Here is a 25,888-nt window from a genome sequence, read left to right on the forward strand (position 1 = left end):
AACCGAGACATAAAGCAATCTATAACAGCAAGGGTATTAGGTTCGGGTGACGGGTGGGTCAAACATCTAATAAGTGTCCAACGTAGTCTTAATAACTTGCCAAGAAATTCTCTTGGTGGAATCACTCCATATGAAATCCTTTTTGGTACTAGAATGATGGTCGAAGACCTCGATCATCATACTTCAGTGGTAGAACTAAAACCATTTGATTTCAATGACTGTTTGGCTGTTTTACAGGACTTAAATGAAACAAGAGGAAGTCTAAGCAACACAATACAAAAGCCAACGACCACTGAAGAAAACCACCTTTCCCAGCAAGACCTGTCTGGATTCCAAAGATTGGGGATCTGGTCAGAGAGAAAATAGTTGAAAAGAAGGAATTTGGGCCTTCTTACAGAAAACCAGTAGCTGTACTAGCAGTCCACGGGTTAAGAACAGTGTCACTGCCGCCCCTTGCTGGAAGAAAGGAGAACCCATCCTTATCGATTGACCTGGTAAAACCACACCATGTGGGTGATAATAAGTAGTAGGCCCAGTGGACCCCAAAGATGTAGCAGACGACCAAATCTTGCTACCATCCAAGAGGTTCAAACTGAAAGACTCATCACCTTTGAGGAATCTGTAGTGAGAAAAGAAGGACTATTAATGGAACTTGTGCCTCTTGAAACCCAAATTCTTGAAACCCAAATAACAGTTTGTCAAGAAACTCCCGTCTACAATGATGTAGCATCTGACTATACTAACATGTCAAGGGAACAAGCAGCTCCAGCGATTTCAAATAATCAGAATATAATACTAACCTTTGACAGAACTGCCTCTGGCTATTTCATTAACTTTGATACCTTTTCTGAGGATCCCAGTGAGCCTGAAACAACACCAAAAAACAAAACTTTCAAGGAACAAGTACCAGAACTTTTCACCAGCTTACAAATACATATCTGGTTTCACCATGGGTTGAATTTTGGATTGTGTTAGGTGTACTTTTTCTCCTACTATGCCTCATTCTTGTTTTAAGTTTGGGAATGCTGATAGATGGAAAATATAGTAAAATGGACACAGCAAGTAAGAACATCAACTTCAATCATCAACCACACAATCATCTCATCGTGAACAAAGAGACCTGTCATCAGTAAACATCACAGCTGTTCCTCTACCTGGTGGTATAGCTTGGGATAGAACTGATTATGACATTTACGGCCCTGTCGAGCTGCTGAAGATTCCACACTAATTTAAGGTTTCCTTGAGTGATTTTGTTTCACCAAGTACATTTTCTGATGATTGGGACTTTGAAACTGTTAATAACATGATGGCAGACTTAGAAATGTCAGCAAAATTTGCAAAACATGAATACTAAGATGCGTCATCAAATTATGAAGAAATGTATTATTTTAATCATTTTGGTCATTATTATTTGCACAAATCTGCAAACCCCAGAAATGTTTTAACTTATAATCAATTGAAACATTGTCCAACGCCACCAAAGGGTAGCTCAAAAACATTTCATGAAAAATGTCCATACTTCTCAGGTTTTAATGTCACAAATCCAGAAACATTTTACTTTAAAAATGTTAATAAGACACTAATTAAATGTATGTTGACCAATACTAAGCAAAATTATTCTGCTGCCTTTTATGCTCAATTGTCCACATTAGGTTTTGACTTTTGGAAAGACAAAATTGAGACAAAAACTGTCTGGGGCACAAAAGAATGGCAGGTACAAGGTTTATAAGCATTATTCAGAGCCTGTATCATCCCAGAACAAATAATGTTCTTAAATGAAACTGTTCAACAGACATCTTGTCTTGGCCTGGCTAAGATAAAAGATTTAAACAAACCGTCCATACCTAAGCCCACACCTGATAGTAATGGAACTACAGCTGAGGAGGTAGCCATAAATTATATTTTACAACAAAACAGAAATAATCCTGATTGGAAAAAATGGTTAATCTGGCCCACAGACACGGATAACTGTCAAGATAGATTCCTGAACAAGACACAATGTTTTAAAGTAACTAGGCCAGATCCAGGATATGTCCAGAGACAGCATCCAGGGATAATAACAACTTACAGTGAAGGAAAACTGTGCCTTGAGTGGCTATAAAAATCTGCGCTCCCAGATATAAAACAACACTTAACTTTATTTAAAGTCCGGTAACGGCTCATGCATTGTGTTGCCCCCAACGGCTACCTATCCTGATGACGGCATTCATTGAGGTCTCACCGGCAGTTCCAGCTGAGGGTAAAATACGCGGACCAACAGGCACACAGGTAGCATCTACTGCGAACATTGCTAATGCGACTGACGCTGCCGGCGATGCTTCTCATCTGTGTACGATTGATCTACTTAATGAAGTGGTTCAACTTTCATCTACTGTGGTAGACGATTTCTTTGCCAGCCTAGACAATTTAATGTTTCTCCTGACACCGAGAGTAACTCTTGAAGTTAGCACACAGTGTTCTTTCAAATCTGAAATTCGACCTTTGCTTTTTCAAAACAAAAACTTCTAACTTTGGAACTCTATTTTTCTACGATTTGATTTGACTTTTTCCAAAACAATGAGCTTTGGCACAAAGCAATCTGCTTAAAGTAGAACTATTCTTAGAGAACAAGAATTCTTTGAATACTTCCTAGAAACAATATTGACCTTATCAAGAAACCAAAACAGTTTATATATTCTGCTATGGGATGGTCTCGACCTTTTTTCTGTATTTAGAGCCATTTCATGAATTTAATTTTCATGATTCATTCAGCCAGCATTGCCAATATCATACTATATGCTTGAAATGAAATCATTGCTTTTAAATGCGTTCAGTACAAATGCTCATTTTCGTGTGCAACCATTTAAAATGCATTTTTGTATATTTTTGGGTGGGATTGTAAACACATGCTTTAGAATATGTTTTAGTGGTTGAAATTAGTAATATTGAACATAATAAAGTGGAGTGGGTGTTGTATAGCATTTTAGGACCCTAGTGTAATTTTCTCGATTCATGCCATTATATAGGTATAAATCACCATATCCTTATATAGGCATAGAAACCATAACCATATTTAGACATAGCTCATTCAGTCCAAATACGGCATGGCTACTTCCACTAGTTCCGAAAATCCACAACGATTTCTTGGAAAACTCGGCTTCATCCGCTAGGGACTTCCCCTTGCTTGAATATTGATTTGTCCAAGTATTCATGGAGTTTTCAAAGAACTGAGACTCTTTGATGACGTTATTATGTCCACTTTTATGTCAAACTCGGCACCTCAAGGCCCACACTTGCCATAGCAAACACACGGTGGTTTGGAGCAGTTCGACTATCTACTGGCCCGACGCATCCTGCTACAGTAAGTGCCGAAGGAAGCCGACCCTCCAGCAAACACACCGAGAGAGACGCTGTCTTTTCTCTTGCCGAAAAATCCAGCTCCAGTGTTTCCAAGCTACTCTTGCAGGTTGTTGGGAAATCTAGTCCTGAGATTGGCCTCCTTCATTCTAAACCAAGGTACGGAGCTGATTAGACCCTAAGAGAAATCTTGGATAGATTCTTGGCAAAGAATACTAAATTTATGCTACACCTCACTTACTTCTTCCCCCGTACCAGACTTAGGTTAGGTACATCGGGGTAGACGTATTTTAGAAGCACCAGTTGAGTACTTTTTAGCCTTTGTTATTTATGTATGTATTTATCTATGGTCTAGGAATCATACAATGCTTTTACAGTATTATTTTATAATACTATTCTTACTGTACGCATTATACTTTACAGCCGGTATTACGATTGTAGCAGTTCATTTCTTCTGTTGAGAAAGAAGACTGTTCAATAAATACTTTTATATAAAACGCCCGACTATCTATTTCTCTGCACCTCTGGTGAAACGAAACATGCACGAATGACTGAGTGTTGGACAGGCCACATGACGGGCCGCTCTCCCCCGGCTCGACCAGGCCCGAGCCCAGTCACGCAAGCACCACACACCACCATTGCACGCCCTACGTCCCCTCAGGGACCCCTGCCCTCGAACATGATAACCTCGTGGGTCCGATCCACTGCCGGCCCATGCACCCAGCCCGGGCCGCCATCTTGGACGCCTCGCCACGAGGCCGCCTGGCCCCCGATCGACCTCAACCCTGGGCCTAGCCCAGCCTCAGACAATCCGGCACCACCCTCCACCCAGGAGGTGAGCGGGCTACTTGGCAAGTCAATGGGAGAGAGAGGTGCCGATGGCTCTCCCCCCGCCCAGTGCCGCTCGCCCATCGCCTCCCCGGGCGCTGGCTCCACCCCCCTGCTGGGTGTCTGGACTCCCTCATCCCGGACCTCCCGACCTCCAAGTGCGAGGGTCCGGACATCAAAGCACGCCAGCCCTATAACTGGGACAGCTCCAGAGCAGGAAGTCAGTTGTATCTTGGAGTCGAGAGACGTAAGAGGAACTCATCCTGGACGGACTACTGGCGCTGCCGTAGCTCTGTCCTGTGCACCATCGTCCTGCCTGTTGGCGCTGCCACAGCCGTCGTAACCTTCATTCTTCACCGTCGTCCGGATCTGCTGGCGAGGCCGCGGACCGTTGTAACCATCATCTTCATCGGGACCTGCTTGGCTTCTCCACGGCCCGTCGACCATCCTTCATCCATCTCGGGACCTGCTTGGCTCCTCCACGGCCCGATCAGCAACCACGCCGAGCTCGAGGATTGAGAGCTATTTAACTCATTGGTAACTAAGACTGTCCCGCTACCCTTTCTCCTCAACCAGAGATCAGAACCGAGGGGACCCCTGAGTCCAGACCTCCTTGTATCATAGCGACGTAACCTAAGAATTGCATATAAAGTCTCGTTAACCTTCAATCTTGTGTGGTGTCCGTCTGTGGGGGGGAAGTTACTTACCTGTACAGTCGTTGGAGACGGCTCTCCCTGGAGACCTCTCCCCGTAATCTCGGCCGACCCTCCCGGTCCGTCTAACATTGGTGGCAGCGGTGGGATCCGAATCACCGCATAACGTACAGAGAGTAGCTCACCCCACAACGAACAACAATGTCGACTAAAGAGAGCGGATCAACTGAGAAGTTCCAAATGGAAAAACTAGAGGAATACAGCCATCGTGAACTAAAGCAGTTCTGCATCGAACTAGGTATCGCTACCACCGGACTAAGTACCAAGGACGATTTTAAGCATGCCCTAGAATCTTGGGCAGAGACCGGGGATGTCGAAACCCCTGAGCAAAGCACCGCGAAAAATACCAACACGGCCCCTGAGGGGCAAAGAACCAGTCTCTCGCAAGACGAGATCCAAGAAAGAGAAAAAGCCCGACTACACGAACTCGAAATGGCCCGACTCAAGATGGACATAGAACTCAAATTGGCCGAGCAAAAAATAAACTTAGAGCACCTTCGCCTCCGAGAAGAAAGAGAGGAGAAACAGAGGCAAAGGGAGCTCGAGGAAAAAAGACTAACGTACGAGCACGAACGGAACCTAGCCGAGATCAACCTGCGCAAACAAAATAAAGAGTTAGGGGTGCCCGACAGACCGTCCACCCCAGGGACCGCGGAGAAAAAAGTGCACATCCCCAAGGATGTGGTCCGAGAATATTTTCGAGAAGACGACATCCAGCAATGGTTTAAGGCCTATGAAATCGCGATGACTGCGCACCGGATCGATAGAACCGACTGGGGAGCCGGCCTATGGGGCAAATTCCTCAATGAGGGCCGCGATACTCTGTTACAGCTCCCAGACCACCAGATGACCTCCTACGACCATATGAAAGCGGCCCTCCTCACCCGCTATGGCCTCACGCCCGAGATGTACCGTCAGAGGTTCCGAGACTGCACACGCATTCCAGGTACAACTTGGGTGGACTATGTAACGTACTTTAGCCGAGCCTTCGAAGGCTGGATCAGAGGGAACAACGTCACGACCTACGAGCAGCTGTTCAATCTGATGGTATGGGAGCATCTGTCCAACAATTGCTTCATTGAACTACGCCAACACCTCCTCGACAGCAAGTTAACCGATCCCCGGCAGCTCGCAGCCGAAGCTGACCGGTGGGAGATCACCAGAGTGGGCCGGAATGGGTCCTACGAGCAGAACAGGAACAACAATGGTCACTACCGACCCAGAGGAGGAGGAGGGGGCCAAGGACGAGGAAGAGACAATACTCCGGCCGCCCCCGCTACCAGCACCACCCCCCCGGCCAACCGGGGCAGCACCCCGGCGCGACCGGGATACAGAGCCAATGTTACATGTCACCGATGCCAACGAGTCGGCCACTATGCAAACGACCCAAGCTGCCCGCAGTATCAGAGTCCAAGACCCCGCCAGGTGGCCGCCGCGGCACTAGGGGAAGAACAGATCTCCGAGGAACAAGAAACAGGCGAGCAAGAGTATCAAGAGTGGGAGCCAGCCGCCATGACTCTCGCGTGCTTAGGGGGAAGAGACATGGTCCCGCGGGTCCCCCTACCCGCTAACACCCAGAAGTACAGCCAATGGGTGAGCATCAATGGACAACGGGCCGAAGCCCTTCGAGACACCGGGGCCAGTGTGACAGCCGTCCGCTGTCATCTGGTGACCCCAGAACAATATCTACCGAACGTTCTCTGCCCTGTGCGATCAGCCGACAACTCGGAAAGTCTGTGTCGGATGGCCTGCGTCCCCTTTGAGTGGGGAGGGGTCTCCGGCATGTTGAAGGTAACGGTCCGAGACGACGCCCCCGTGGACTGCCTCCTCGGAAATGACCTGGAAAGCTCCCCGTGGGCAGCCGTGGAGCGAAAAGAACACTTGGGGATGTTGGGCGTCCCAGACTGGGCGTGCGTCACCACCCGGTCCATGGCCGCCCGTGCCAACCATCACCCGGAAGAACCAGAATGGCCGGCGCCACCGCCTCCGGTCGCCCCCGCCGAGACCCCCGACCATGGCATCCCCCTCGAACTTGCTCAACCTTCCGACCTCGCTAATCTTGATCAGTGGGCTCAAGAAGGGGGACCCACACAAGAACAATTTCGTCAGGAACAGAAGACCTGTCCCTCCCTTGAGGGACTCCGACAACAAGCGCTCGCCCAAAGCGCCGGGGATACCTCCGGAACTCATTGGGTCTACTGGGACAATGATCTATTGTACAGCGAGCAACGAATCGCCGAGCTGGGGGCCAACCGAGTACTAGTGGTGCCCCTCCGCTTTAGAGACTTCCTGCTAAACCTGGCCCACGATGCCCCCCTGGCAGGGCACCTGGGACAGGATAAAACCTACAGCCGCCTAGTGACCCACTTCTTCTGGCCCAAAATGAGAAACGATGTGCACCAGCATTGCCGATCTTGCCCCACGTGCCAAGCCAGTGGGAAGAGCGGCCGCAAATTAAAGGCTCCCCTGCAACCCTTTCCAGTAGTCACAACCCCATTTGAGAGGGTCGGGATAGACATTGTGGGACCCCTGGACCCGCGTACAAGACAAGGCCATCGCTTCATCCTGGTACTAGTGGACCACGCCACCCGCTACCCTGAGGCTATTCCTCTCCGGACCGTGACAGCCCCAGTGGTCGGCCGGGCCCTGATGGGGATCTTCTCCCGTGTGGGGTTCCCCCGAGAAGTCGTCAGTGACAGAGGCACGAACTTCATTTCTAAATATATGAAGTCCCTCTGGCAACAGTGTGGGGTCACCTACCGCTTCACGACCCCCTATCACCCCCAAGGAAACGGACTTGTTGAGCGGTTCAATCGCACGCTAAAAGGGATGATCGGGGGATTGGAAGAGCCCCTCCGTCGCCAGTGGGACGTGCTGCTGCCGTGCCTCCTCTTCGCCTACCGGGAGGTCCCACAGAAGTCCCTAGGCTTCAGCCCCTTCGAGCTGCTCTATGGGCACCCAGTACGGGGGCCACTCAGCCTGATCAAAGAAGGCTGGGAGATGCCTCCGGCCAAGAGTCCTCCAGATGTCTTCCGGTACCTCCTCACCCTCCGCAACCAGTCCCGGCGGTTCAGAGACCTAGCAAAAGCCAACCTAGAGGCCAGTCAAGAGGACATGAAGAAATGGTATGACCAGAACGCCTCATCCATTGAATTCGAGCCGGGGCAACAGGTCTGGGTAATGTCCCCCACCGAACCGTGCGCTCTCCAAGACAAATGGACGGGACCCTTCAAGGTAATCGAGCGCAAGGGTCCTGCCACCTATCTGATCGATATGGAGTCCGCCCGGAATCCGCTCCGAGTCCTCCACACCAACAGACTGAAACCCCACTTTGCACGAACAGAACTCAGCCTCTTGATGGCCACAGACAATGGGGTTGAAGACGACTCCGAGCCTCTCCCTGACCTCTTGCGGACCCAGGAGCAAGACGGCTCCGTGGATGGGGTCCAACTCTCGGAGACCCTCACCAGAGAACAACGGCAAGAGTGCCAAGCCCTCCTATCACGGTTCGCCAGTCTGTTCTCCCTCACCCCGGGTGTCACTTCCTGGTGTGTGCACGATGTGGACACCGGAGACAGCCCTCCTATCCGCCACCGGGCCTACCGCGTACCTGATCGGGTACGGGCCTGCATCCAGGCGGAAGTAGCTAAGATGCTCACGCTCGGGGTCATCGAGCCCTCAGACAGCCCATGGGCCAGCCCGGTCGTACTGGTCCCCAAAGCAGCCGCCCCCGGGACCACACCAGAACTCCGGTTCTGTGTCGACTACCGGGGTCTGAATGAAGTCACCAGAACGGACGCACACCCCATCCCCCGGGCAGATGAACTGGTCGACCGAATGGGCGCTGCCCGCTACCTCAGCATCTTCGACCTGACGGCAGGTTATTGGCAGATCGGCCTCACACCCCGAGCACAAGAACGCTCTGCCTTCTCCACCCCCGATGGCCACTATCACTTTACGGTCATGCCCTTCGGCATGAAGAACGCCCCAGCGACGTTCCAACGGCTCGTCAATCAGGTCCTGGCGGGGCTCGAAGAGTTCAGCGCCGCCTACCTGGACGACATCGCTGTGTACAGCCACCATTGGACCGAGCACCTCCACCACCTCCAAGCAGTGCTGCAAGCCCTTCAGCGAGCTGGCCTCACGATCAAGGCCAGCAAATGCCAAATTGGACAAGGGTCGGTGACCTACCTCGGACACCAGGTGGGAAGCGGCCTAGTGGCCCCCCTACAGCTGAAAATTGCCGCCATCCAGAACTGGCAACCCCCTATCACTCAAACTGAGGTGCGAGCCTTCCTGGGCCTCACGGGCTACTACCGAAGGTTCGTGAAAGATTATGGTACCATCGTGGGGCCTCTCACCGAACTCACGTCAAAAAATCAGCCCAAGAAGGTGAACTGGACCCCAGAGTGTCAAGCGGCATTCGAACAGTTAAAGGCCGCCATGTGTTCCGCTCCTGTGCTCCAGGCCCCAGACTACAGCCGGGAGTTCGTCGTCCAGACGGACGCCTCCGACCAGGGCATTGGGGCGGTCCTGTCCCAAGTGAACACCGAAGGCCTCGATCAACCGGTGGCCTTCATCAGCCGGAGACTCCTACCCCGGGAACAACGCTGGAGCACCATAGAGAGGGAAGCCTTCGCTGTGGTATGGGCCCTCAAGAAGCTCCGGCCCTACCTTTTTGGCACCCACTTTCGGGTGCAGACTGACCACCGACCCCTGCAGTGGTTGATGCATATGCGGGGGGAAAACCCAAAATTGCTACGCTGGTCCATCTCCTTACAAGGTATGGACTTCACAGTCGAACACCGGCCTGGGTCCGACCACGCCAACGCCGATGGCCTGTCCCGGTTTTTCCGCCTCGACGAAGAGAGTCCCCAAGAGGATGGGTAACTCTCCCCGCCTTCAGCTGGGGGGGACGCATGTTGGACAGGCCACATGACGGGCCGCTCTCCCCCGGCTCGACCAGGCCCGAGCCCAGTCACGCAAGCACCACACACCACCATTGCACGCCCTACGTCCCCTCAGGGACCCCTGCCCTCGAACATGATAACCTCGTGGGTCCGATCCACTGCCGGCCCATGCACCCAGCCCGGGCCGCCATCTTGGACGCCTCGCCACGAGGCCGCCTGGCCCCCGATCGACCTCAACCCTGGGCCTAGCCCAGCCTCAGACAATCCGGCACCACCCTCCACCCAGGAGGTGAGCGGGCTACTTGGCAAGTCAATGGGAGAGAGAGGTGCCGATGGCTCTCCCCCCGCCCAGTGCCGCTCGCCCATCGCCTCCCCGGGCGCTGGCTCCACCCCCCTGCTGGGTGTCTGGACTCCCTCATCCCGGACCTCCCGACCTCCAAGTGCGAGGGTCCGGACATCAAAGCACGCCAGCCCTATAACTGGGACAGCTCCAGAGCAGGAAGTCAGTTGTATCTTGGAGTCGAGAGACGTAAGAGGAACTCATCCTGGACGGACTACTGGCGCTGCCGTAGCTCTGTCCTGTGCACCATCGTCCTGCCTGTTGGCGCTGCCACAGCCGTCGTAACCTTCATTCTTCACCGTCGTCCGGATCTGCTGGCGAGGCCGCGGACCGTTGTAACCATCATCTTCATCGGGACCTGCTTGGCTTCTCCACGGCCCGTCGACCATCCTTCATCCATCTCGGGACCTGCTTGGCTCCTCCACGGCCCGATCAGCAACCACGCCGAGCTCGAGGATTGAGAGCTATTTAACTCATTGGTAACTAAGACTGTCCCGCTACCCTTTCTCCTCAACCAGAGATCAGAACCGAGGGGACCCCTGAGTCCAGACCTCCTTGTATCATAGCGACGTAACCTAAGAATTGCATATAAAGTCTCGTTAACCTTCAATCTTGTGTGGTGTCCGTCTGTGGGGGGGAAGTTACTTACCTGTACAGTCGTTGGAGACGGCTCTCCCTGGAGACCTCTCCCCGTAATCTCGGCCGACCCTCCCGGTCCGTCTAACACTGAGTAAAATATCTATCTATTGTTTCCACAACTCTGAAGATCAGTTTTATCTTGGGGAAACAAAGTTGTCATGTTTATGCGGTTGTCAGAAACTAAATTCCTTCTTGTGAACTTGAGAAAGTTTCTAGTGACCTCTGAGCTAGCTCGCACTCACAACTAAGTTTAATATATTCGATAGCAACCTAGTAGACATAAGTCCTACGTCACATCTACAGGATATAATATTCCAATGCGTATAGCCTATTGGGAATATAGGAACTACACTACAATGACAGTCCTTATTCAGTAATGTATCTATGAGTTGTAGGTTTCCAAGGACGATATAGTTCACAGGATTGGTCTGGGAGAATCTGCTAATATTGCAGCTTGTAACGTAAAAATGGAAAGGACAATGGAACTTCTGATGGTGTGAATAAGGGGTTTTACCAAGGAAAATGTGTGAAGTTAACTGGTGTCAGGTAATCAACTCCGCTTACACCACTGTGGTGGTGCCTTTGTTATGGAAGCAAGCTCGGATGGTCCCATTGCTGAAAAAACCTTCACTGGACCGACAAAACCGGAAAGCTTCCGGCCTACATCTATACTGCCTTGGGCTGCTAAAGTTTCTGAGGCCCACACCAATAACATCCTCTTGGGCTTTTTGAACAACACTGGCGTCTTGGATTGTTCCCAGAATGGTTACAGCCCTGGCCACAGTACTGAGACTGCCCTCTTAGCTGTGAACGAACACCCGCGGACCATTCTGGATGAGGGACAGACTGCGGCCCATATACTGCTCGATCTAAGTGCCGATTTTGATACGGTCTCTAACCGGATCCTCTTACGACGCCTAGAAGCTGGGGTGGTAGGTCTGGCCTTGGATTGGTTTTGATCTTTTCTGTCTGACGAACATTCCAGGTCACTGCCCCCCCTTCCTCTCCCGCGCCCATTCCATCAAGCAGGGGGTCCATCAGGGCTCGGCATTGAGCCCCGTACTGTTCAATCTGTACGTTCAACCCCTGGCTGCGGTGGCGAGGGACCATGGCTTGACCATGGTCTTGTATGCTGATGACACGCAGCTGGTGGTGGCTCTCTCCGATGATTCTATGTGGGGCGCTACCAAATTTAGGAGCGGCATAACGGCGGTCGCACAATGGATGACCACCAACTGCCTTCAGCTTAATGCTAGTAAGTCAGAAGTGTTGCTGGTGGGGAGAGATACAGGGCTCTGGAGTACAGCATGGTGCCGGTGACCTTGGGCAGAGCCCCCACCACTAAGTCAGTTGTGAAAAATATTGGGGTCTGGCTTGATTCTAATCTTGGGTCCCAGGAACATACTAAGAAGGTTGCAGGCACTTGTTCCGGCCTACTCCGGGGACTGAGGCCCATGTTGGGTTTCTTTGATCCACTCACCCTCCAGCTAACAGTTCAGGCGACTTTTTTGTCCAGGCTTGACTATTCTAACTCACTCATGCTAGGCGCCAATAAGGCACAAGTGACTCGTTTTCAACAAATCCAGAATGCAGCCGCGCAAATCCTGTTGAGACTCCCTAGAACATGTTCTGTGACGGGTGCAATGCTTCGCCTGCATTGGTTTCCCATGGCTAAAAGGATTGAATTCAAAACGCTACGCCTGACTTTCAAAATACTAAAGTTGGCATCCCCTGAGATTCTGTCCAATCTACTGGTTTGATATGTGCCCGCCAGCCAGCTTCGCTCTGTTGAGCAATACTTGGCTACGGTCCCCCGAGTGAAGCGCCTCAGAGCGGAGGGCCGTTACTTCCGGTACCTTGCTGCTAAACTATGGAATTCCCTCCCTATTCAGATCCGTCGCATGGATTGCTTGCTGTCCTTTCGTAAGGCCACCAAAACCTACTTGTTCGCCATGGTTTAGTCTCTAGCCTTCTTCTGACACTGCTATCAGCACCGTGACACCTCTTCGCTGAGGCAGCTGTGCGCTATATAAGAATACTTAACATAACATAACTCCCTTCATCTCTCAGTCAACAAATAAAAGACCCATCGGAAAATTAATGGTAAGACGTTGGCCCAGCGCTGGATCATCAGCCTCAAGTCTTGTAATGAAGACCCACATCCCACATATAACTGAGAATCCCTTGAGCACTACATTCTACATATTGGGATATGCTCATGCACCAACATGAACTGTACTTCAGAGACTCAGGCATACATGCAGTGGGCGAATTGGTCGGCATCAAAGGGGCACGGCGTGCCCATGCTTTTTTTTATTTAAAGAAAATAGTTCCTCTGCTTTCTTAACCGTCCTAGATGGTTAATTCCAATCGCTGAAATGCTTCTGCTTAAGTGGAAGGTTGAGAGTCTCCTGTGCTGTGAAACCAAGTGAAGGGAAGACAGCTAAACTAACCTTCTTGCCAGGGTGCCTGCTTACCTGAAAGAAATGTAAATGTGCACCACGGGTCAATCTGCAAATGCAAAGGGAGCTCGCCATTGGCTTTAATTAATGGAATCCCTTGATGCTTTCTGATGACAGATTTATTCTTTTTGAGTGGTATTGGGAAGGAGTTACCAGCTGAGCTGCTAAGTGTGCTTATTAAAAGGGCATAACACAGGCCCCCTGCTCCACAAGGGTGTGTGTTACTCTCTGAACAATTCTCCACTGCTCCAATTAGGAATCAATTCCATGGCTCTCTGGTTACAGACACAGACCTCTGCAGTGAATTTACTAATAGAGGTTTCATAATGTAGGAGAGTGCATTTCCCTTTGATTAGCTTAACGTGCATTTATTTTACTTTTAAGCTATGCATTATTTTATATAGTTACCTGAAGGTGAAAGACATAAAAAAAAGTTACAGAATATGTTGTTTTTATTCACGCCTGCCTCCCCGCCCCCCCTCCCCCCCTCCTATTGTGGACAGCATCCGAGTTCCCTTACTTTTTTTGATGCACTTCCATTGCCAGCATTTTAGAAGAGGTAAGTGGAAATTAAAAAAATATATATCGGAGAACATCATTCTCAGCCTTTACAACCAGCGTTTCAGAGGCGCGGGCTTTTAAGGGTTACTTTCATTTCTTTTGGGTCGGTCTATGTTACAAGTCTTCACGCCAAACGCCAGGGAGACACGGTTGCGTCGCTGCCCCGTGGAGATGACCCGATCCGCTGACACTGCGTCACAGGTCGAGACTGCGCGCGCTCCTTCTGTGGGCGGGGCCGCCTGGGCTTCAGCCGTCAGCTCTCGTCAGGTGGGCGTGTCCCAGCCAACCGAAACAGCGCTCGATTTTTTTTCATTATTTTCAAAAAAAGCTGAGGAGGTAAAAAAAAACGGCTTCTGAAGGCAAGGAGCGGTGACTGCGGCAGCTGATCCTGACAGCAACTTGTGACAGCTGGAGAAGGTGAACTGGAGCTGGGCAGAGATCGAGAGACTGCAGGGGCTCGGGCGGGAGAGGGTCGCATGGGTGGATGGCTGCGGCAAAAGCATGTCGCCCCGTGTGCTGCTGTCATAGCCCGGATTGTGATGCGGATCAGAGAGCTGTCAGACCGGTGACAGGGGATGCCGCCGACATCTGCAGCCGTAGCCTGTCACAGCAGTCCCGGGGATCTCCTGCCAGGGAAAGGCTGCTCCGAGGGGACTCTCCAGTACGATGCATGGTGGGTCTGCTGCCAGGGACAACCTTCTCCGGCTTGGACTCTTCAGTGCGATGCTTCGGAGGTCCCATCTGAGAAGTGGTGTGCTTTACCTGGAAATGAAGGTCGCACGAGGGTCAATGGAGCCCTGTGGTGCACCGGCTCACTATCACACCCTCCAGCCGTCCCTGAGGGGTGAGGGGGGAGACAGCGAGGGTGGCTGTCACTGTCTCCGCGACTCCAGGGCACCTCAGACCATGCCAGAGAGGAAGGACACCTGTGACTTTAGTCACCTCAGCCCAGGCTAGAAGGGAAGGACAGCTGCTTTTTTGAAAAATAACGGTGAGGCGGAAGAGACTGGCAGCCAGCGCGGCAGTCCGGATTGGGCGGGAAGACGGGAGCCCGTCGTTGGCACTGCTTACCAGGCTCCCCGGTGTGCCCAGGCGGCGAGCTGCCTCTTCTACCCCCTCAGCAGTGTCGCCGACACACCGATATCGCTATCTTCACAGACGCCGTGCACAACATTAGGGCTGCAGATCATGGCACAGGCTGGCAAAGCCCAGCGCCCAAACCCCTTGCGAGGACACCTGCGTTCACCATCAGTGGCATACGGCCACGGCGAGAAGTGTAATCGCTACAGGAGCGACACCTGCTCCCATCTGACATCTGAGCCGCGCTCACCGTTGTAACGCGGGTCCGATCTGCTTGAATTCTCAGCTGAAGCGCATAGGATTGGGGCAATATTCGAGTGGTCACAGCATGAACCTGTCCAACTTTAGAAAAAAAAAATATATATACGTTTGATTCTTCCACTGAGCTGAGCCTCTGCTGACGGTTAAGGATCGCTGCCCACTGACTCAGTGACACTGCTTTTCACAACTGACACTGGGACACATCGAGGCTGGGAGAACTTGTCTTGAGATGATCGGCGCAGATTTGGTGAACTCCGAGTGCAGTTTTTGCTGCGGCACCGGGCTGCGGGACCACCGGCTGGCTTGTGACATGCAGAGATTGACAGGCATACCTAGCTCATATTGATTCTTAAGTCCCAAACTGCGCGTCAGATGCCATTTCCTCAGATTTGGGAACGTGTCTTTCCAGTGCACGGGGGTTTTGCCTGTGTGCTCGGGGTGGTTCTTCTTCACAAAGAAAGGAACTTCCAGAGAGGATCTATTCGAGCAATGTCATCATATCTTGAACGTTACTGAGCAAACTGCAGATCGTAATCCGCAGACAGCGTGTTGGCGCAGTGAGCCCCGTCCCCTCGGTCTGCCTCGGTACACTTGCCCCTCACTTGCAGTCTGAGGTGCCCAGGTACGCACCGGAAGCGGCGGCACTGCACTCGGCCGGTGTGCCCCTCTGACAGCGCCTGTCTGGGCCCCGCGGGTCACGTGTCCGGGCCGGGGCGGCTCCCTGGCAGCGGCTCCTTACGAGTATTTACTAGCCGCGGCAGTGGCGAGCCTCCAGAGCCGGAGCAGCCCTCTGCGCCATGCCTCGCTAGCGGCTGAGATGGCCGAGCCGCTGGGGGACGAGCTGAGCTCGGCCGCAGCCCTCGGGGACCTCCAGCGGGTCCGCGGCCTCCTGCAGGACGGGGCCAGTGCCGACGCCAGGAACAGCTTCAACAGGACGGCGCTGCAGGTGGGTGCGAGGTGCGTCACCGGAGGGATGGGGGCGGGGGCGCCTGAGGGCCCGGACTGCGGGGTTCCCTCAGGGGGCTGAGGAGAAGGAGAGGGTTCACCTGGGGGTCGGTGCTGCATAAGACCGGGAGAGCGGGGGTCACCTGTGGGCCGACGTCTGCAGTAACCCGTCTGGGGGTTCAAGGAGGTGGTTAACCCATGGACTCGAAGCTTCAGAAGCCAAGGAACCTGTCTAGAGGGGCTGTTTTGAAGGGGAGGGTGCCCATCTGATGGCTGGGGCTTGCAGAGCTGTAGCCCCCCACCAGCGTCCAGGTATCCCACTATCTGGCGCTGTATGACGTACGTAAATGGAAAGGGCACCCCTTGTCCATGGATAGCTGACTCCAATATTGTCACCTGTCACCCACACATTATGTATCACTGCGAGTGTGTGTTCCACTGAGGTTAGCCCCCCGGCCCCCACCCCTCCGATGGACAAGGGTGGGCCTACTGTAACTGCGCAGTGGCATGGCTGCGAAATTCAGCGCCTCCTGCCAGGCAAACACACGAGATATTATGTTATTATTCAAAAGACGAAAGAGCAGAAAAAAAGGCAAATCTATGCCCTGACCCGCCGCACTGTTGATAGCAACAGTGCGGCGGGTCAGGGCATAGATTTGCCCTTTTTTCTGCTTTATCACTGGTGCCATAGGGTTTAGGCACTCTACCCGACCTGCACGCTAATGAGTATCATTATTCATATCGGTTTGAACATTTGGAAACTGGACAAACATGGAGTGCTCCTCACACCCCCTAATTTGTGATTATTCAAAAGACCACACGGTCACTGTTTTTAACAGGACACATATAAGTGCACTGTACCAACACGATTTCCTTCCCCCTTTATATTACATGTCATTTCCATACATAATGGTAGACGAGGTAATAAAACAGCAAAAGAACACACAATTAAAAACAACAGTACATCACATTTGTATTGTAACCTTTAGGGGAGTGGGGTGGCAGACGTAGCTGTCGCAGTAAAGATGCGGAGCCGCAACCCAAGCTCATATCCCTAAAGCCGATGAAGTTAAACAGATCAACAATTGTCTGGTGTGTAGTTATCCATCCCATGGACTGGATTAACTAGAAATGCAAACTTGGAGCCATCTTGTATTACGTACTGCAAATAGAAGATATTTTATTTCTTAACATAGTATCTAACTTTTAATGAACTACTCGTTCATGAGCTATGATTATAGTATACCTATATAACTTCTCATATTTGCATGCACTGCTTTTTCACGACCTTTGTTTTCCTTAGGATACCAGTTTTTTTCAGGAAAGTGTCCAAATTAAACAATTAGGGCGACATTAATGCGTACACTTCACAAAGAGTGACACATTGTAAGCGAAACCCTTTATTTTAGGACAGCTGCACACCCCATGCGCTCCATTTCGTCTACGTGCCATCTAGAAATTGTAAACCGCGCTGGCTACGGATTAGAGAAATAATCTAGATTTTCATTAACTATTCTTCGATGCTTGACTCCTTCCTCGGGTGATATTTTGGAGGCTAGGTAGAGGGAAGTGATTGGGGATTCTCGTACAGGTCATGCCAAGTCTAGAGCACAGATCATGGCGGCGAGTGATAATCGTCCTATTGGCGGCAGGATGCAGGGTGTGGAAGCAACCTGCGCTCCCACATCCGATGGCGAGAGCATGCACCGGGGAGGCGAGCCAACAGGCCTTTACACGAGTAATTGACCGGCACATAATCGGAGCACGTGTGTGTGCCCGTCCACAGGTCCAAGCAGTGTGGAGGGTTTCACCTCCCATGGTGTATTATGGTCAACAACTTAATTACTCGTCGTAATTCTTAAACGATTGGGAAGTAACTGAGGAGCCACCCCTTTCCGAAAGAGGTCTTTTCTCCATGATGTGCCCACTGTACCACAGGACGAGGCCCTCTGCCTTTATTTTAAACTGTGTTGAAGACTGAGAAATATATATATATGACACACATCGTTGTCTAACGGATTTTAAATATAGGCGCAGCCTCGATTCTCATACTGACGTTGTACAGCTCTGCGTGCCCCCTAAAACGTACATGCATCTGATGTTACAGTTTATTGAATAACCCTGCCCTGGATTTGGCTTACTTTTTTTTCTGCAGGCTAGACTCCTCCTACATACACACGCAACAAAATAAACAACTGGGTATGCACAGAATTGGCGTTACAGTGTCTCCCCGGAGGCCGGTGACTATCCGATACATTTATTGTAAAATGTAAAAGTGTTTCCAAACGAAAGACAGCGAGTGGGACTGATGTGGGAGGAGCAGATCCGTCAGATCTCTCTATGGCTGACCGAATGCACTAAAACACGTCCACTCAACAAGTGATGTTTCAAAGCAAAGGACAGCTTCCTTTTAACGCTAGATAAATCAGTAGAGAACTAATTGAGGTTCTTACCACTGAGATATATATAGGTTCTGTTTTGCTCCTAAAATCGTGTTATCAATCACTCGCACATACCAGCCACTCTTCCACCCACACGCCGAAACGTGATGCGTCACTGTCGCCTCATGCAAACCTCCGTCTTTCCATACATGCCACCCGTTTACCTGCTGAATACATTTTACCCTGAGAAGTGCGCATGTTTTAGTTCATTCCGGCTGAGCAAAGTCTCTGTGCGCTCCACCATGAACCGAGGCCATATCAATAAACTAGAACTTGCTTCACAGTAGCACAGTTTCCAACCAGTTTGTGAGGTAAATAGGTCGATGCACAGAACTGTATAAAATATTCACCCTGTCTTTGAATACATACTCCCACGTTTCAGGAAATACATCTAAGAATTGCACAGGGAACGACAGTAAGAGGATGTTACCTACTGCACAAATAGATTGTCATGAATTCTATACACACTGTGTTTTCAAAAAATAACATTTCTGATCACAAGTTTGGGTTTATGTTGTCATTCGCTGAAGTGTGCATTAATTGTGATGTTGTGATATGTAAAACATTTCTTAGACAACTGTAACAAGGGAAAATAGCTACAAACCATGTGTTGGCAAATACCTAACCATTTTAAGAGCTCATATTCAAACTGCAGTGAAGATGGTGGATTGGTATGGTGCCTCATTTGACGAAAAAGCTGTTTTTTTAACCACATACAGTGAAAATGATGGCACTACCATTTTATTACAAATTTAATAAACGTGGTGGATGAGTATATATATATATATATATATATATATATATATATATATATATATATATATATATATATATATACACTATTCCAACAAATAATTTTGTCAGTTCCTAGCATGTTTAAACGAGGGTTTGCCTGTTTCCTGTTTTTTTTTAAGTATGTTTTAATAGTGTTAGATGTCAATTACCGATTTATTTATTGAAGTAATTAATATTACATGAATTTTACACTTTTTTTCAGCCAATAAAATGGTATGCACACTGTAGAATGCTGTCGCTAACAGGTCCATTGGTGCTTCGGTGGACTTCTCACCCTCTTTCCTACTACCACCTCTGCTCTCCTTGTAAAAGTCGCTGGGCTCTTCAAGACCATTATTAAACCCTGATAAATATAGTAACAGTTATTTAGGTCTATATTTATAAAGAAGTGAGGTATTTCTTGGTTGAATTAGGGAACTAAGCCATAATTATGACGGCATTCCCCTGCCAACGAGATGTTGAAACCGCTGCTGTAAGCATTATAGACATTTCAAGACTAAACTCTCACTACATTTTTGAGGCCTCGTTTGAGGTTTGGCCACTGCACAAAACCACATAACATAACCTGTAAACTCCACGGTTCCTTTACTCTGTGTACAGCATTTGAAACAAGTTATTTTGTTATTTTACACACGTTTTGTAATAACTGTACTGCCATTTTAATATTTAAAAGGATATGACGGACTGTATGAGTCAGCAGACGCTGTAATATACGTTTCGTTCATTTGCTTGATGAAGGAATAGGCTGCATGGATGCTGCTTGGTTTGCTCATGGCATAAGCCGTGCACACCATTTTACGGACAATTATATAACTAGATTAAAGCATGCTTTTATTTATTATGATGCAAATGTAATTGTTTGTGGCTGAGCTACACTGTAGGGGAAATAGCACTCCAAGTTGAAGTACCAAATGAAAATCGTTCCATGGCTGTCTAAAAAGTACCCCTTTCAGATGAATATAGACATTTTTTCTAAAGTTCACATTCACTCACACCTGAATATTTTTTGCCAGTCCCCCAAAATGTTGGCTAATGAGGCAAACGTGATTATCGTGAGTACATACATGTTAAGGCAAGTATAACATTATTGTGTACATTTTATGCTGTAATCTAAATAATAATCTATAGCAAACTTCAATGCAAATAAATACAAGTTTGGCAAGAAGATAGATCTTGGATTGGAATATGGCCCTTTGTGGTGTGGTGTAAATGTTTTCAGACTCTTTTGAAAGAAGAGAGTTTAAAGTTGTAGAGATAGCTGATGGGACTTAGAAGTGAGTGTACTTTTACTCTGACTTCAGACATCTCAAAAGTGAGCTGAGGTTTACTCCAGTGGTCATAGCCGAGTTCAACACCCAAATCACGGCTGTAGGGTCTCCGGCCGAAATCCCAAAAGAACATATTTTTTCATTCGTGTGGTTGCAATGCGAGCGACCCTTCCATCGACTATTAAACCCATAAAACCTTATTCAAGAGCCAACAAATGATGTCCAGCAGGAAGGGTTTACCTCCTCCCCCTCCCTCGTGAAATATGTGAAGACTTTGTTTGTGTGTGTCAGAATCAAGCAGAATCTCTGGCAAAATGGGCGCTAAAACGTGGTTTATGTGACGAAACCTAAGAACCGTCTCTGCAATTGGCCAACTGTTGTGTCGTCTCCCTCCCCACCCAATTTCCAGAACGGGCACCAACTGTCAATCTGCAGCAGAGAAGCTTGGGTTTAGGGGGTTCGGGAGGAGGTATCCAATGTCAGAAGTTTCCATGTGTACGGCGTAACTTGATTTTACTGCCTCATATACTACTTATAGGCCGAGAGGGTGGCAGTATGGCAATATCAATCAATCAATCAATCAGGGTATTGTAAGCGCGCTACTCACCAGTGGGGCTCTCAAGGCGCTGAAGGGGGGGTCATTTAAATTGAGACAGCTTCATTGGACCATGCTTACCCAATGTATGTTCTACATTTTTTAAGGGTTTTCACCCATTGTTCCGCGTACTGTACCAATGCACAGATACAGTACATGAAGTAAAACGTTTCCTTCTGCTTTAGAAAATGCTTTTCAATATTACTTTATTAAAAAAAATAAAACGCTGGGACTTGCCAGGTGCACCACAGAATGGTCCCAGACACTATTATGACGCAGTGCCACCATGGTGAAGGTAGGGCGTGCAGCAGCCTGCACGAGCTGTCACGCTGGCACCCGCATAGCGCCTACACTCGTCTTCTTGTTTAGACCACGCGCCCTGGTCTTAAAAAAAGGGTGTGTGTCTGTGTAACTGTAAATGCAATTTATGATTTGCTTCAGACTGACATGTCGAACCCTAATCAAGCTCATGTTTTTTTTTGGTACATTCTCCTTAATACAAGAGGCACGATTTAATACGGACGGACACCCTTCATTTTCTTAGCTATTTTAAATATTAACCCACGCAACCATGAGATGTTGACCTCAGTTTTATATTTCCAACTCAAACGAGCCGTAAAAAGGAAGGGATAGGTATTTTTGAAACATGAAGAGGTGCTCCAGTCCTTGCTGTTCTTTGGCTTTTTTGGTGTGTAATGTTGTAATGGCAGACCGGTTTGCACTCTATACAGCATTTATAGGTGCGCACATGAACTTTAATTAGGCTAAGTTGAGTGGTAGTAGCTTGGCGGTGCCGTCTAAGTCATGAGTACGAATTTCAGTAAAGCAGGCTCAGCCTTTCCGCCTTCTAAGGACGGTGAATTGATTACCAATTAATAGGCTAACGGTAACGCCTGTTATGGCAAGCACCTAGGAACTACAGAAATGCGGTACTGAGCGCTACATGAAAGCACTTTAATATTGGGACTTTTGTCTTTTCAGATATGTTAGCAGTAAATAAGTCTATACTTTTTGTGTTTTGTGAGACATGCCCAGATCATTAAATCTTTCTTATTTTCCCAAGGTCATGAAGCTCGGAGTCCCAGAAATCGCCGAAATCCTTCTGCACAGTGGTGCTGACCCCAACCTGATGGACCCCACCGGTTTTGTCGTCCTCCACGATGCGGCCAGAGAGGGCTTTGCGGATACGGTCCGGACTCTACTGCTCTTTGGAGCCGACGCCAAAGCAAGGGACAGGGAGGGGAACCTGCCGTTGCACCTGGCCGCCATGGAGGGCCACCTGGAGGTGGTGGCCTGCCTCCTGAAGCACACGGACAGCACGCTGACACAGAACGGGCAGGGCCACACGGCCTACGACCTGGCCAGGGCCCACAAGCGGGAGGACGTGGTGAAGTGGATGGAGGAGAACCCCCGAGCCTAAGGCAGCCATCGCTGCCCAGTTCACGTTTCACATTTCATTAAATGCAGCAATACTGTGACAGGTTAGCTGTGCACATGGGCCACAGCAGCCTTGGCTTCGCCTCATCTGTAGGTCTACGGCTCTACGCTATAACCCTTGCCTCTTCGCTATCTATACCGCCTTCCAAGCGTGCTTTTTATTCCTCTCTCGCATTTTTTACTTTTCAAAGCCGACTGTTTCATTTGTTTTATCTAAATAAGCAAAACATTAAACATACTGTGATGCGCATCCCTCAGTTGTACCAGTCAGGCCCACAAGAGCCACTGGTTTATGACACTATCAGGAGCTGTAGAAACAGGCTAGTCCGCATTCGAAATATCCCACCCAATGTTGCATTTGCGTACTCGGAAAATGAAGGCTGGAGACCCCACTGCAATTTGAAGAAATAAAAGGGAGGAGCATGTAATATACACTGTATATACGAATACAATGTTTAGTTCAGGTAGGGGGATGCATATTTCTGCTGTACTGAGTTGTGTAAATATTCCCGTCTCCTCGGAATAAATCACGAATTTGTCTCAGTGTAAAAAGTTGTGTCTGTTAGAGAGACTGACAAAGCAAGATGTTGGAAATAACTGTTTAAATCTGTATGTAGCAGTTCCAGGAGATTCGGAAACGACGTGTCTATCCTATACAATAAAAGGGTCGCAATCTACTATTTAAAATAAAACCCCTGTGTGTCTCTTTAATATATATTGTTAGGTGTTTGTCAAAATGTATAGTCAAATATGATGTTGGGATTTAAATTATATTTAAGCCTCAAAGCAGATCAAGGTCATGCCAAGGATTCCGCTTTTTGTTCAACAAACACCGAATGGACGAAGATAATTAAACAATTGCTAAAATGGTGTGCTTTTTTTAAACGCATGTGGTTCCAGTGCCTTTCTTTTCACTTAGGCGATATTGTGTAATCCGGTCATCACACATACGCAAACAGCATGAAGAGAGCAGGCTAGCACACCTACGAGAGCCCATGTGGCACATATGAGGGAATGAAACTACTTATGTATATAATCGTATTTTGTAATTTAAATACTTAAACATTTCCCTTAGAGGAGCAGCACAGAAGGTAACCACCACCGATCGTTTTCACGAAGTATGTATGGGACAGTCACGTCTTCTATTCTTTCACGGGCCAGGCGACGGAATTGAATTATTGAAGCACCATCTCTATTTCAGTGTGGCATCGCTCAATATTAGAACTATAAATGTGGGTGCACGTGGTCAGCTGCCCCAGAGTAGTGTCCGACTGACGTGACGTGTGCATCTCGAGCCCTCCCTACACGCCCTGACGTCACCCAATGGTCACCATCCTATAATCACATCGACTTTAACTCTGGCTAGTAAAATGCAGCAACTTTACACTCATGTTAGGTTTTAACACCACCACCACCGTAAAAAAAAAAAATCGCCCTAGATGGTTTATTGAATTCAACGCTAGTGTAGTAGGTGCGTGACCAATTCAATCAATCAATCAATCAGTCATTTGTAAAGCGCACTACATACCCGGGAGGGTCTCAAGGCGCGGGGGGGGGGGGGGGGGCACTACTGATCGAACAGCCAGGTCTTGAGCATCCTCCTGAAGGTCAGCAGGTCTTGGGTCTGTCGTAGGCTCAGCGGGAAGGTGTTCCATGACTTGGCGGCGAGGTGGGAGAAGTATCTGGTGGTTGTTCTTCGGATGCGTGGGTCGGTGGGTAGTGAGAGGTCGGCGGAGAGCAGCTGGCTGTTGGGGATGTAGAAGGAGAGCCGTCTGTTGAGGTAAGCTGGGCCGGTCTTGTGGAGTGCCTTGGGTGCGTGGATGAGGTGCTTGAAGGATATCCTCTTGCTGACGGGAGCCAGTGTAGGTCCCTCAAGTGGCGGGTGATGTGGCTGTAGCGTGGTACGTCGAGGATTAGTCGTGCCAAGGTGTTATGGATGCGTTGTATGAACAACAGGAGGGGACAGAAAAAAGGACAATATTTATTGGGGTCCAGTGTACCTGTCCTAAGAACATGTAACCAAGAAGTTGTACAAAGTTCCCCTGGGAATAATACCAATTTTGTAACGGAGTCTCTCTCTCTGAATTGATTTGTGAGATCGACAGTCAGGGAACCAGGCAGGTCCCTTGTCGGAACTAAGAAACCTCACACAACTCATAAGCTGGATGACATGTTTCATTCAGCCCTATGGTTGTCTTGTCTCATCATCGGTTTCCTGCCCCCAACGTCAAGCTGGCGCTGCAATGCCTGACGGGTAACAGCGGGTGTTACACTTTTGTGGAGATCTTTTGTTCCTTGCCGTGGTTTGAGAGCGTGTGAGGGACCTAGGAAAGTGAAGTAGTGAGCAAGGTGTGTTAAAAAAGGTTGGTTAATCCACTAAGTATCCTTTATTCGTGTGGTTAACCGCCTTATTAAAAAGTAAAATGAGGGGTACCGAGAACCAAAGTTAAATTAGTATGGCCTCATTCAACCCTCATATGTGGTCAACATGTTTCATGCCCTAAAGGATATTCTTCAGGACCGGATAGTGCTCATAAACTAGTCAGGGGCCCAAGATGGGCTAAAAGTGTATACAGTATACAACCTGGTGGGTCAATAACCAGAACAGGCTGGCGGTCCTGCGACAAAGTCAGACCTAGGGGTATAAAAGAAAGTTTTATTCACAAAATAGTACACGCTAATTTCTTGCATGTCACAACCTTCCAAAGTCTAGGCATATCACCCGGGCATCAGTGATCATCCAGGTGCTCAGAGGTCTAGAGGTGAACCCATGAGGGGGAGAGAGAGAGAGAGAGAGAGAGAGAGAGAGAGAGAGAGAGAGAGAGAGAGAGAGAGAGAGAGAGAGAGAGAGAGAGAGAGAGACTCAATTTGCTTATTAGATATATGACGACCAAATAGTTTTGGTTGCTAACTCTGACTAGAGGTCTGTTTCCTTATGTTACTACAGATTTCGTTGGTTAATATAGCGTTGATGAGGGGCCATTCTCACCCAGTGTAGGGTGGGGAAAGAAATAGAATAGGATTGAATTAAACTAATAGATAGCAGGGATGGTATCTTACCCTAGCAATACATATGTAAGTCCACGCAGCTTGTTCTTGTGGGACCTGGGCTTCGAGGTAATTACCTGCAAGGTGAACAAGTAAGGGGTCAGACACCCCGGTCGGGGTCAGGTAGGTATGTAGGGCCGACCAGCAGCCCATATGAAGTCCTGTCCCACCAGACTGCAATGCTCAGTAAGGCATACCGCTCGCCATGAGTCGCGACGCCGCCTGCAGG

General features: G+C 49.1%; 1 protein-coding gene across 2 annotated transcripts; it reads left to right on the top strand.

The window, feature by feature from the left end:
* Positions 1-14,150: 14,150 nt before the first annotated feature.
* On the top strand, positions 14,151-23,024 carry CDKN2C (cyclin dependent kinase inhibitor 2C). 2 transcript variants are annotated; one of them, XM_086952416.1, is made up of 2 exons: positions 14,151-16,076; positions 22,238-23,024. In XM_086952416.1, the coding sequence occupies exons 1-2, from the start codon at positions 15,948-15,950 to the stop codon at positions 22,592-22,594; spliced, it is 486 nt and encodes a 161-aa protein (XP_086808542.1). In that variant the 5' UTR covers positions 14,151-15,947; the 3' UTR covers positions 22,595-23,024. The 2 variants fall into 2 exon arrangements, with proteins under 2 accessions (XP_086808542.1, XP_086808541.1); XM_086952415.1 differs by having other exon boundaries at positions 14,156-14,462.
* The last annotated feature ends 2,864 nt before the right edge of the window (positions 23,025-25,888 follow it).

Source organism: Lissotriton vulgaris, chromosome 1_1 (assembly GCF_964263255.1).
Source record: "Lissotriton vulgaris chromosome 1_1, aLisVul1.2, whole genome shotgun sequence".
NCBI classification, from domain to species: domain Eukaryota; kingdom Metazoa; phylum Chordata; class Amphibia; order Caudata; family Salamandridae; genus Lissotriton; species Lissotriton vulgaris.

What these genes read in the sequence shown, in the direction of transcription:
- CDKN2C (XM_086952415.1), top strand. Translation starts at nt 14,274, where the DNA reads ATGGCTGCGGCAAAAGCATGTCGCCCCGTGTGCTGCTGTCATAGCCCG. An exon ending in ACTCTCCAGTACGATGCATG is followed by an intron (nt 14,463 to 22,237) that starts GTGGGTCTGCTG and finishes TATTTTCCCAAG; the next exon opens with GTCATGAAGCTCGGAGTCCC.